At 41.5% G+C, this 14,172-nt stretch overlaps 1 protein-coding gene across 2 annotated transcripts in view; it reads left to right on the top strand.

Annotated features, from left to right (window-relative positions):
* The first annotated feature begins 5,227 nt into the window (after window positions 1–5,227).
* Window positions 5,228–14,172, top strand: part of LOC126298276 (LIM and SH3 domain protein Lasp) — a 151,530-nt gene continuing 142,585 nt past the window's right edge. The window contains exon 1 of one of the 2 annotated variants that reach the window (XM_049989576.1): window positions 5,228–5,540. In XM_049989576.1, the coding sequence (XP_049845533.1) occupies window positions 5,472–5,540 (69 nt within the window). In that variant the 5' untranslated portion in view covers window positions 5,228–5,471. The remainder of the gene's footprint in view (window positions 5,541–14,172) is intronic. The other variant, XM_049989575.1, reaches the window with a different exon arrangement.

Raw genomic sequence — 14,172 nt, 5'->3', positions numbered from 1 at the left:
AAGCTCTGAGAGAAGAAACCATGTTGGCTTATCTATTTTTGGAGGCTGAACGGCACAAATTATTTCATCAAAGTCATACTTCATTTCATCTTTTGGCATTGAACTTATTGTAGCTCCATCATCACTAAGAAAATATTCCCCTTCATATTTGAAGATCACATACTATCCCACAGTGTGCACAACTTTGCCAAATTCTGGACCTCTTATCTTTGGCCTGGTTACTAACTGGGTGTCATCTACTTCAGACACTACAGCTGATGGTGGCCTGATCTGACATCTTAGACAATCCTCTTCTTTGGAAGAATCTCTAAGAGAGATTGCTTCCTCCTGCTGTTACTGGCAACACCAGCAGTCCATTTAGATCTTTTATTTTGAAGAGCTTCAGTGAAAGAGTCTTGTACAGCACCTTTGTCAGAAGTCTGTGAAGGGAGATGCCAAAGAATTTGATCAACATTGATTGGATGTATGTTGCACCTTCTGAAATCTGCTATTAGGTTGTTGCTGAGTTTTTGCCAACTATATCCATTAGCCTTCTTAACAGAAATGGGAAGTGCTGCTTCCAAAAACACAATGAAATTCTGTGGTGAAAGTGATGGTTTTCTGAGCATTGAATTTTGACATAGATTGCATAATTAATTATTGTCATTTGGGAAAAAAAATTTGGAAGCTTGCTTGCAGCTTTCCCACTCTGTATGGTTCTGTCTCACGGCTGCTTTCAATGGCCCAAAGAAAGCAAATGCTGTGTAATGTGGGTACTATTTGCTGGTAGACAGATGAATGAAATGTTATTCTGACCACAGAGCTCTAGAACATAGAAATGTGAGGACAAATTATCACAGATTACTTACTACCTTCTTTCCTTCAGATTTTTCAGACTTCGTAGCATCAACTTGTTGAACCACTTGCTAAATGTGTTACAGTCAAACCATCCACTAGGGCTATGTGAGTAAAGGCATCAAATGGGCCCATTTTTTGTCCATGTAGACTATAAATGTACTGATTTGTAAACAACAAATGGAGAAAAAATTGGTCTGTCAGCATTGCCAGCGAACATTATAGGTATGCTACTATTGGAGGAGTTACAAATGTTTTCTGAAACCTCTTTTTGTGAGAATTTTCTTTTTCCCAGGATCGTCGGTAGGACTGGTTTCATCGAAGTTTCATATATTGCTTTCTGGTACATCTTTCAGCTCAGCATGCAAATGTTCAACATATACTCTGAGAACACAGACCTGCCAGGGTAGCCGAGATCGCTAATGTGCTGCTTCCTGGACTCAGGGAGGCGCGATGGTCCCAGACTTAATCTGCCCAGCGGATTCATGACAAGGCCAGTATGCCAGCCAGCCTGGATGTGGTTTTTTGGTGGTTTTCCACATCCCACTATGTGAATACTGCACTGGTCCCAATGCTCCACCTCAGTTACATGACTCACAAACATTTGAACACGTTCACACTATTTCATGGCTTACACTAGACGCAGACAGCTGGGGTACACTACATCCATCCCGGGGGTTTGGGATGGTGGCAGGAGGGGCATCCAGCCACCCTCTGTAACTAACACTCCAAAATCCATAATAAGGCTGACCCCACATTGAACACGACAAAGGCCCAAAGAAAGACTGAAATTCTCTGAGAGCACGCTCATCGACAGCAGCTCTACTCCTTTTAATATCAGTTGCAAAGCATACATAAAGTTCAGGGTGCTGTTTGTGGAACCCAAGAGCCATTTATGGTCTGGAGAGTTGTCTTTGAATCTAGAAACTATACGTCACTGTCTGGAGACGTATGACTTCACAATCATTTGGTGTTCCATTGGAGCGACAGGAAACCCAAATCCAGTCAGTTGCAAAACACATTTTACAAACTGTGCTTCTTCTTCAATAGCAAAAATCTGAGAGAATCCTGGATGTGAAGTAATTCTTTCCTTGATTAACTATGGTTTTTCTTGAGATATTAAAAAGTTTTTCAGATTTCCTCTGATATCTCCTTCCTCTAACAGCTTGAGAGCATTTTTCCACAGTTTCTAGGCTGTAATCACAGTATCACCTACTTCCGGCAATTCTTTAGTACTTCAGTGGCATGTTCACCAAATTGAAAGAGATTACAAACATTGTTCACTGTCACAAGTACACTACGATGGTAAACTAAGTCTGAAATGTTTGTAAGTATGTAAGAAGTGCACCCTGGGGATGCTTCCGCTTCTATTGTAATGCAATGTTTACCAAAAATAATAAATTTCATAACCTGCAAAAGTAAAGTGGCAATGACAAAAATCAGTTTCCATTCAATGAAAACCTTTCAGCAACTAGACATTACGAGTACTTAAAAATAATGGTGACTGACCTTCACACTGACCAGTTAACTATGTGAAAAATACAAACTTTTCAGCTTCATTTTTGCACACTTCAGCACATCTTTCCTTAGATGCTTGCAAAAAATTTAAAAGGCCCACAATGGAACTGGCAAACAAGGTTGCTAACCTAAAAGTGCTACCTTCAACAGAAAACAATTGTCACAGCCATAGACCAAGTTGAGCAGCATCTATGAACCAACAAATCTTTTTTTTTTTTTTAATGTGAAATAGTTTGACCCTATGGAGCAAATTAATCTCAAATGAGGGGAAGTGTGTATAATTCAAATGGGGCAACTTTGGTCGAGGATAAAATTGTTCTAGAAAACATATAGTTCAACACCCATTGCAATTTCTAAATTTTTCATGAAAGTACACAGAAATTAAGCTTTATGTTATTTTATACAAAACAATGTAAAGAAAGTGGTACTTACACGAATTTTACAGGGGAAATTAAGACCCACAGACAAGAAAGTTTTTTATACTACATTACCATGACCAAAGAAGGCCATCACTTATAACAATGCTTCCAACAAGAAAACACAGTTGGAAAACAGTGTGAACAGCTTAGATTGGATTTCCAGAATATTTTGCATATTCTCCGTAGGAAAATAATTTATCATTTTCCTGAATATGGTACAAAGTTACTCCAAAGTATCAAAGGTGGGCCAATTTATTACATATTGAAGTACAATATCATTTTGTGAATAATTGTTATATGAATGAAGGTACAGACATTTGTAAATTGATTGCGACACGTAACAAGGTGTATTGGGACATGGTACATTTACATCAATAGGATCGACGCTGTTGAGAGGGCTCTGAACAATGGGTGTATCTGTGTGTATAACATGAGACTGTCAACAACGAGTGTATATGTGTGTGTAATAATTAGTCACTCCTGCATTGCGCGTGCTCGCTTGTGTGTGTGTGTGGGGGGGGGGTGTTCCATTGTTGCCAAATCAGCTTTTTTAGAGCTAGCTCTGCTTTCTTTTTAGAAGCATTTGGTTGCAAAACTACTTACTTAGTTGGGGTCTGCAAGTATGACTTGTTTCACAATCGTTTGGCTTTTTTGCTTTACTTTTCTTGATTATAGGCAAGCATTAAAATCCTAGATTAAAGGAATGTTATTTGAACTGAACTAAGCTTTGAAAACAAGCTTTAATAGCCCATGAAAATGTATTATTAGCGTGAATTAAAAGGCATACGAAAGCAAAATAAACCAGCATAAACCTATACAAGACCAAAAACATAGCTGTGAAATATAAACATTTGTGTGCCTTACTGAAAACGCTGTTGCAGCATAACTGACAGCAACAAGGCGTCACAACTTCACAATAATGAAGGAAGCTGTTCTAAGTAAACCAGTCTTTGGTTTATGCAGGATTGATCAGTATTCGTATGCTTCACCATTGCAATAAAAATGCGACTGAAATGACGAGAGAAACACCTAACTTCTGTGCAGTGCAGTAATTTGCTAAGATGTCAACCGCACTACAATGCACATATCATTTGAAAGAAGCAATACTAATATGGGTTTCATTGATGCACATTAGTTTTTACGTTAACATGTATGGTGATGTGTATCATCCTTTCAACTAATAAAAATACTGGTGTGCTGTTTCCACATTATCAGAGGTATGTAATTCAAACAATGTTATACATTTACTGTCGATTGTTTGTACTACTGTAATGTCCAGCAAATTTCAAATTAAGAAAATAAATATAAATTCATGCTAGTCTGTTACACAGTATAATTATTGCAAAAATAAAGCTGCATATAATACACCTTATTTAATTTCGAATTTTTTCTGGATTTTTTTTTTTTTTTTTTTTTTTTGTAGACACATGTAGCTTATTTCGCCTTTGATAGTTGGCACCACTGATTAGTTCACTGAATAAAGAGTAATATACACTGTATTTGCCTTTTCGTTAATAAATATTGTTAACAAGGTCCATTGTTTAAATATTAGGAAATTTGCTGTTGGTGTACAATGCGTTTAATTTCAAAGCACTTGTATCACCTACACTGCCCAAGTGTTTGTTATCCTTTTCAGGCCGAGAAAGTTATATAAACGAAAGTTTATATATTAGTGTATATAAACGAAAGGCGAAGAGTCACATTTGATTGGAAAATTGGAGTAACGGAAATAACATACTGTCAAATCTGAACTAGTAGAAATTTAAAGGAATTCGCTTAAGATGTTGCGAAAAACAACTTGAAAACATTGGCATCCTGACTTTCGGAGAAGAATCTACTGATATTAAGAAACGTCGATATCCCCTTTGCCGTCAGTCATGAGCTAGACTAATAATAGCTTGAATAGATGCAGATGAGCAATCATGCCAGTCATAATTGTGAATCAGACGGGGTTGTAACACATTATAACAGCTAACAAAATTACAGTCACTTGTCTGCTACGTTACTGAAATTTGAATAATGTTTTTTCCTTAATGAAGCATGTGTTTGATCGATTTGTGTTTTCATTCCTTTCGATGGAAGTGTTTAGATTAGTATCACTGGAGAATTAGTTCTGTTACAGTTTTGAAGAATACTGGAAATTTGTTAAAGAAAACATAAATTTTCCCCGAAATAAATAGGTAGCGAATAAAATATTAGTAATTTTGATTTCGGTTCAAGGAAGTAACTCTCCAGAAAAAAGAACCACATCCACAGTTTTGCTTGATGTATCTTATTTTACATTGCTTTCAATCAAAAATAAGAATATTTTATTACTGACGCTGCAGTACGCTAGAAAGTTTTAGCTGACAACTCTCACAGTTGCCCTTTAAAATCATAATAACAGAAACAGGTTGTCACCGGTGAAATACATTGAAAGTTTTTCTGCGGTGCTAAACAAAATCTCTGAAAACCAGAGATTCTATTCTCGAATTCATTCATATACACTCTTATCCACACCTTTTACGTCAGTAGGCTTCGTGCTTCAAGTAGATAGTTTGTGTTAATTGTATGTTTTTGGTCGAAAAAACCTGCTCGTCGTGTAATTTGCGGACTGTAGTGAGCGATAATTTAGATATCGCATGGTAAATGTTTTATGATTATTTGAAGTGCTAAAACTTTACATTTGAGCAGTGCAGCAACTATTTCTATCAGCTAAAGATGAACAAAAAGTGTGCCAGGTGTGAAAAGACCGTGTATCCTATTGAAGAGTTAAAATGCTTGGACAAAGTAAGTGACACCCTCTTAATTTTCATTGTTAAGGTATATGTGTATATTGTCAATGCGTCTTTGACAGTTTCGCAATGACAAGTGTATTTGCTCGAAACCGACTTCAAGATGAAAGACGAGCTGTTGTTAATGTCACTTGGGTTACTATGGTAAAGGAAGTCGGTAAATTGTGCTAAGTAATTCGTCGTTTCAGGGTGCTGTATACTGGACGTGAATGTTTCTTGTCCGATAACAGTGTGCTTACGTGAATTATTTATGCTTAATACAAATAATTAAATTGGGAGGTCCTGTGACGTATCTGAGTTGCTAAATTCAATGTGTACAGGACGTATGCATCACTTTCTTCAAAAACTCTAAACAGTTACTGTAGTTGTACCTATTTGTAATGTCATTGACAGGTTCGTTTCTTTGGTGTGTGTGTGTGTGTGTGTGTGTGTGTGTGTGTGTGTGAAGGGGGGGGGGGGACCGTAATGGAGTCTAGTTAGTTGTAATTGCTTCCTTCTGTTGTTCTATTGTCTACTGGGTTATTTACCAACAGAAACCGAAATGGAAATGGTTCGGCTGTTATTTGCGTTATTTATTTTGTCGTCCGTAGACAGTTTGGTAAAATAGTTGTGGGCATGTCAGAATCTTACACAAATAATGTATACATACAGAACATTAACGAAATAGGACAAGATGAGGGTAGGGCAGGAAATATACTATGGCAAATCAAAGGAGCCGTCCCAGCATTCACCTTGGTGACAAGGGGAAACTAGGGAAAACCCAAGTCAGAGTGGCCGTATAGTTAATAAACGCCAGTCCTGAATGAGGGTGTAGTACATAACACCGGAATAGCCGCCTGATACCGTATGACTCGCTAAATACTTAATCTATATTGTAAGTGCAACATCCACAGTAAGGAAATAAATGAAGAAAACAAAAACGCTACTGAAAACGTGAAAACACGTGAACAAATCCCATGGCACTGCAGAAAATTACATTGTATACAGACGTAGACTGGGTAAGGTTGTTCCTTACTGCAAGAATTAGGTATATTGTTTAAGTACTTCAGGAGCAAAGACTTGTAACAGTGATGGTATTCGTCTTCCAAAAGTAAGTGTTGTCTTTAAAGATGTACATACGATGGAGATTTTTGTTTATGGGCTTTGTAGTATGTTATTCTAATGTCTGTGTACCATAAATTTCACTTTCTTTGCTGTCCATCATACTGAGTGGCTGAACTTGAATTGTGGTGGAGGGTGTAATGTAAGTTTCTAAAATAGTTTGTCTGCCTGTCATCCAGATGTACTGGATGTTTGGTTATGGTAAAGTTGGAGATTTTGACGCTGAATGTCAATTTTTTTTTATTTTTTTTTTTGTGGTCATGTTGGTATGATTTCAGCATGTTCAGATTATGATACAGTAAGCTTAATATGAAGACACAGTTATGAACTTTGCACAAAACTGTTGACAGACTTGTAACACTAAGATATCTAACTGGAGTAAAGCTGTTCAAAAACTGAGGATAACAAAATAGTGACTTTACATAAATTATAGTTAAAATAGTTGCTGGTGAGATTAACAGTAAACTATGTGCGTCCTAGAGGTATGGTTGGTTCTAGAGCAAAGTAATTTATCAGTATGCTTTCTTAGTGTGGCAGACTATAACAATCTGTTCAGGCTATGGATTCCTTACATTATAAGTAAGCATAACAGTCAACCATAATCCAGTATGTCAAGTCATGACTGTATAGTATTACTGCAAGGTGGAAGAATACACTCAGTAGTTAGTTTTATTTTCAATAAGGTTTGTTTGTGCCTGTAACTGTAAACAGTGCCATGGTGTGATGCAGTCAAACTTATCACGATACACACATGGCAAGTGTTTTCCAAATATATTGTGCGTAAAACTATTGTTTTATTATAAACAGAATTGTCTAGGTAGTAGTTGGGTACTAGTTATGTCTGCAGGGTTTTGTTCTGTAAAAGATACTCCCTCCCCCATCCCCTCTCCTATCAAAATGGAAAGAGCCCATATGTCTCCAAGTGTGTGGTTTCCCTCAAAATTACACAAATACTGTAATATCTTGAACTATTCAAATTAATGAGAAAGTAGAATATGAATTACTTACACAACTCCTTTCAGATTTAATAGAATTCAGATGAAGTGTCTTCTTAACATGGAAGTAAATTCCAAGGGAAAGAGATTAATAGGAAATCTACAATAAAATGTGTGTTTACTGCACTTCAGTGATAGTAAATTTTTAAGTGCAACTTTCAATTTGAAATACCATCTCAAAAGTGCTTGACACATTCAGAAATGTAAATCCAACATTTGCTGGTGAAAGGACCAGCAGCATAAATATGCAACTGTGACAGAAATGTTGAGGCAGTAGTCTCATTGTCCAGCATGAATAAATTTGTTAAACACTATCAGTAAGATTTCAGTATACCTGTACCTTTAAGTTGAAGATAAATGTTCAACATACTCTGACCTGCTGAGTAATGTTTTGGGAAAATAGTGTACTGTGTCTTATGTAGAGAAGAGCCTCTGCAATTTTGCTCATTGTACAAGGACTGGCACAGAGAGAACTTCCTGGTTAATGTTAGACTGAAATGACTAGCAGCAGTAATAGTACAAGATAACCTTCAGAGCGCTGTATGATGCCTTGTGGAGTATGTTTTTAGATGTAGAGGTAACGTGTGTGTGTGTGTGTGTGTGTGTGTGTGTGTGTGTGTGTGCAGGATAATTTAGGTTAAGTAGTGTGTAAGCTTAGGGACTGATGACCTTAGCAGTTAAGTCCCATAAGATTTCACACACATTAAAAGCTGAAACTTCCTGGCAGATTAAAACTGTGCCCGACCGAGACTCGAAGTCGGGACCTTTGCCTTCTCATTCTGGAAACATTAAAAACTGTCTGTGCCAGTTCTTTCTGTGTGGCAGTTTCACTAACACACAAATGGCAGATAACAACTATACTCTGCCATTCACTCTAGTCCTGCTCAATAGAATCCATACAGTTGTCAGTATATGCTTAGTATGTTATTGTTTCATATTGTATCAGAATTCGTTTTCAGCGCTTAGCACCTAAGCTCATAATCGCACAGTACACGACGTGGATAACATTAATTCGGTAAGATATATACCTCTAAATAGCTCCACATGGCATTATTGGTTTTACGAGACACGTTAAGTGTTTCTCCCACCTTGCATGTTTCTCAGCGATGCGATCGCGCAGCATTAAATCACGCGCGTTTATGCTGGCGCGTCACCATAGAAATGACACACTTTTTTTTTTTTTTTTTTTTTTTTTTTTTTTAACTCTGCAAAGTAGGCGCCTTATAGTGCAGGCCGTTGAGAACTGTTCAGTATAGATTTCCACAGAGCACACTGCCAACAGTATGAAGCCGTAGGAATGCGAAAGACAGATTTTGTGATCGAGGGGGAGGTGGGAACTTGGGATTGACTTGCGGGTTGTGCTTACTAGAAATTTGGACCTGCTACTATATTTTCGTCACACTAAACATGTAGTACATGGTTAATCGATCTAACCTGTTATTTCATGTTCATCGCTTAATATCGAAATAATGTTAAATATTCACGAGTTGAGGAAAGTCGCGAAAACGCATACATTACAGCGAAAAATTGCGACGAAACTGACAACTTTTAGGACACAGTTAAAAGCGAAGAATTCGATATTACAATACTTCTTAAATTTGCAAAATGGGTGTCAGTTCGGCGTGGTCGTAGTAACATTACTACGGTGTAATTATCCCAAGCAGGTATGAAACAGTACTGTTGATGATGCCTGAGCTCTGTAAGAATGCATATCATTGTGTTGTAAAGCTGTTTGCAGCACCCAAGGTATCAGAGTGAAATGACAGACTACTGCGAAATCTGTACTAATGACATTTTGGCATAGAAACTTATTTGTCGCTTCGTGGGATGAATGGCTTTCTGTTGACAATACTATTCCAGGAGACGAGCTCTGTGTTTATGCATTGCCGTTCTACAAAATCAACAACCATTTGCACCTGTAGGGCGAGGAGCAAACGTAAGCGTTAAGGATGACTCCTCCACAGGCGTACACAATCACAGATGGGCGCCGAAGCAAATCGTCCGTCCATACACATAGGTTACCATCTTTATACCTATACACGTCACTTCCGAGGAAGCTTCTCGTCAGATACTTTTTTACTGTTATTCCGAAAGTGAAGCCTGAACTCACCCACAGTAGAACCCTCAATCAATACAAAGTACGGTATACTGTGTATGTCGGCGCGCTCTCCTGTGACGATTGCTGAATGGTACTCGTAGCTCGTGGCACATCACATTTATAACTTAGCGAAGTATCCTGCGCAAGTTACTCGACAATATAGCCCTTTAGCTGCGTTGACAGAACACTATAGTAGAGGTTCTGCTCTAAAACTAGCTACGTTCTGTGCACAGAGCTATATGAAACACTCAAACCTGAATGCTATCTCGAGATTAAAAAAAAAAAAAAAACTGCCGTCTTTGTACTTACTAGAAAATACAGGGACACTGGTACTCAGTTCCATGTAAGGTGTCATCTGACACTAAAACAAAACACATCAGACAGATGTTGCCTACACTGAAAGCGAATATCTCAAACCATGCAGTAAGGCTACAGGTCCGCTTGTATCAAAATATCTTTCATACCGGATGTTCATGCATACGTTTCCCTAATTCTCTTGAATAGTGTAGTCAAGAGACTTTCCTTGCATACTGGCGACGAGCTGCACGCCAATTTAGAGTGGCGAGGTGCTTATTTCGTGTGGTGCGTCCATCGGGGTCCAACGGATAATCAGGTTGACACCGGTGTCTTCATCTTGACCTTCGAGGGTGATACCTTACCCGAGAAGGTCGAGGTGATGGTCTACTGCCATATATCCCTCCCCCGATGCGATGCTTTAAGTACTGGAAGTTCAGCCATATGTCTCCCTGCTGTACTTCCAGCATCGCATGTTGAGATTGTGGATGTCCGTCACATCCCAAAAATCCATGTGCCCCGCCTCCCATCTGTATCAGCTGCGGAGAGCATCATTCACCTTGACCGCCCGACTGCAGGATTTCACAGAAAGAGAGGAATATCATGGAGTACAAGACCCTGGACCAACTGACCTGCGCTGAGGCTAAGGGAAAATATGATGCCTACATCCTGTGGCTATGACTTCATCATATGCTACTGCTGCAGCTACGAGAAGAGTTGTAGCCCCATCGGTTCCGCGAATTTGTCAGCTCTGCCCTTGATGGAGGGGAGCACTCCCCCTCCCCCCCCCCCCAAATTGATCCTGCACCACCTACATCGGGAGCACTGCCCGCCCACCCCCCACCCCAACCATTTGGGACACCAGTCCGTAATTCTCAGCTGGAGAAGCTTAAGTCTCTCTCGACTCGACTGGTCGTAAGACTTCATGATCATCCTCAGTTCTGGAAACTGAATCAGTGAAACCCTCCCAGCCAGAGAAACCCAAGGAGCAGCGAGAAAAGTCCAAAAAGACCCCCTAACACCAAGGAAATTACGGTGGCACCCACACCACCGCTACCTACAAGCTCTGTGTCTGGGGATAAGGAGATTGTGGCCTCCGCTGAGGGCCTAGATCTCGCTGGACCCTCAGACGCGATGGATACAGACTGCTCATGCAATATGTTGGTGGCTACAGGTGACTGAGGTGTAAACTGCTTCATTGAATGTTCCATGCCTTCCCAGTCTCACGATGTCATCCTCCAGTGGAATTGAGGCGGTTTTTTTCCACCGCCTGACAGAACTATGGCAACTGTTAAGCTTTACACCTGCTTTCTGCAGGTGGTGTGGGCTGTGGTTACATGGAGTGGAGTGGGTTCTCTGGTCCAGCTGAAACGATTGACTGGAAATGGTTATGTTCGGCTACTTGGGCACCATTTTTGGACTTCATGTTACCGGCAATCGGGACCCCTGCCCTCCGCTGCTATATAAGATATTACAGGAACTGTAGCGACTATAATATAGTGGGAGGTGGAGTTTGCGTTTATGTCCTAAACTCAGTCTGTAGTGAAACTGCGCCTCTTCAAACCTCTCTTGTAGCTGTAGCTGTGGCTGTCAGAATAAGAACGATACAGGAAATAACTGTCTGCAATGTATATCTTCCTCCAGATGAGGCAGTACCCGTGAGTGTATTAGCTGCACCGATTCATCAACTCCCTAAACCTTTCCTACGTTTGGGAGATTTTAACATTCATAACGCCTTGTGGGGTGACACTGTGCTTACTGGCAAAGTTGGAGATGCCAAAACTTCACTGTCTCACTTCAAACTCTGCCTCTTAAATACTGGGGCTGCCACACATTTCACTGTGGCTCGTGGTAGTTACTCGGACATGGACCTATGCATTTGCAGACCAGGACTTCTCCCATCTATCCACTGGAGAGAACATGACCTGTGTGGTAGTGACCACTACCCCATCGTCCTGTCAGTGCCCCGGCGTCCGGCACACGGACGCCTGCTCAAATGGGCTTTAAACAAGGCATGCTGGGAAACTTTCACCTTTCATGTCACCGTTGAATCTTCCCCACTTGGTAACATCGATGTCATGGTTGAGCAAGTGACTGCCACAATAGTTTCTGCAGCAGAAAACGCGATCCCTAGCTCTTCAAAGTGCCCCCCCGGCGAAAGACAGTCCCTTGGTGGTCGCCGGAAGGTGCTGAGGCAATTACAGAGCATCGGCGAGCTCTACAGTAACACAACAGGTACCATTCCCTAGAGCATCTGAGAGCCTTTAAGGGGCTCCGTGCCCGTGTACGCAAACTTATCAAAAGACGGAAGCAGGAGAGTAGGGAGACATACGTCTCGACCATTGGGTGCTATACGTCGCCTTCCCAAGTCTGGACGAAGATCAGACGTCTTTTTGAGTACCAGACCTCAACAGGTGTCCCTGGCATTAACATCAATGGCGTGTTATCTACCTACGCAAACGCGATTGCTGAGCACTATGCTTGAGCCTGTGCGTCAGAGAGCCGGCCGCGGTGGTCTCGCGGTTCTAGGCGCGCAGTCCGGAACCGTGCGACTGCTACGGTCGCAGGTTCGAATCCTGCCTCGGGCGTGGATGTGTGTGAAGTCCTTAGGTTAGTTAGGTTTAAGTAGTTGTAAGTTCTAGGGGACTGATGACCACAGCAGTTGAGTCCCATACTGCTCAGAGCAATTTGAACCATTTTTTGTGCGTCAGAGAACTTACCCCCAGCCTTTCGCACCCTCAGACGGCGGATGGAAGGAAATGTCCTCTCGTTCGCTACACAGTGAACCCTATAACGCCCCATTTACAGAGAGGGAGCTCCTCAGTGCCCTTGCGCATTAACCCAATACAGCTCCTGGGCCAGATCAGATCCACAGTCAAATGATTAAACATCTCTTATCTGACTACAAACGACATCTCATCATCTTCAACCGAATCTCTTGCGATGGCGTCTTTCCATCATAATGACGGGAGTGCACCATCATTCCGGTGCTTAAACCCGGTGAAAACCCGCTTGATTTGGATAGCTATAGGCCCCTCAGCCTCACCAACGTTCTTTGTAAGCTGCTGGAATGTATGGTGTGTCGGTGGTTCGGTTTGGTCCTGGAGTTACGTGGCCTACTGGCTCCATGCCAGGGAAGCTTCTGCCATGGTCGTTCTACCACTGATAATCTTGTGTCCCTCGAGTCCGGTCATCTAAAGAGCCGTTTCCAGACGCAAACACCTGGTTGCTGTCTTTCTTTTATTTACGAGAAACGCATGACACGACTTGGTACATCATATCCTTGCCACATTATACGAGTGGGGTCTCAGAGGCCCGCTCGAGATTTTGAATAAAAATTTCCTCTCGCTTCGTACTTTCCATGTCAAAGTTGGTGCCTCTCATAGTTCGCCCCCATATCCAGGAGAATGGGGTTCTGCACGGCTCTGTATTGAGTGTATTCTATTTTTTGTGGCCATTAATGGTCTAGCAGCAGTTATAGGGCCGTCGGTCTCACCTGTATGCAGACGACTTCTGCATTTCGTACTACTGCACCAGTACTGTTGTTCCTGAGTGGCGCCTACAGGGAGTCATCCACAAGGTGCAGTCATGGGCTCTAGCCTACAGCTTCCAGTTCCCAGTCGTGTGTCATGCACTTCTGTCAGCGTCGTACTGTTCACCCGGAACCAGAACTTTACCTTCATGACGATCCACTCACTGTAGTGGCTTGGCTACCTCACCTTCGTCAGCTTAGCCAGAAGTGCTGGCAGCACCTCAATGCCCTCCGCTGTCTGAGCAATACCAACTGGGGTGCACATAGCACTAAGCTGCTGTAGCTCTCCAGAGCCCTTGTTCAATCCCTCCTTGACTATGGGAGTGTGGTTTGAGTCGGCGACAACCTCAGGGTTGCGTTCACTCGACCCAGTGCACCACTGTGGCGTTGGCCTAGTGACAGGAGCTTTCAGGAAGAGACAAGTAACCAGCGTCCTGCTGGAGGCTGGAGTCCCTCCATTGCAGGTTAGGTGTGTACAATTGCTCTTATCTTCGTAGTTCTCCTGTGCATCCGAATTACCGTCTCCTTTTCCCGCCCACGACGGTTTATCTCCCTCATCGGTGGCCCAGGTCAGGGATTACAATTGCAGTTCATGTGCTAGCCCTCC

The sequence above is a fragment of the Schistocerca gregaria genome, chromosome X (assembly GCF_023897955.1).
Source record: "Schistocerca gregaria isolate iqSchGreg1 chromosome X, iqSchGreg1.2, whole genome shotgun sequence".
Taxonomy (NCBI): domain Eukaryota; kingdom Metazoa; phylum Arthropoda; class Insecta; order Orthoptera; family Acrididae; genus Schistocerca; species Schistocerca gregaria.
This window is presented reverse-complemented; position numbering and strand designations above follow the sequence as displayed.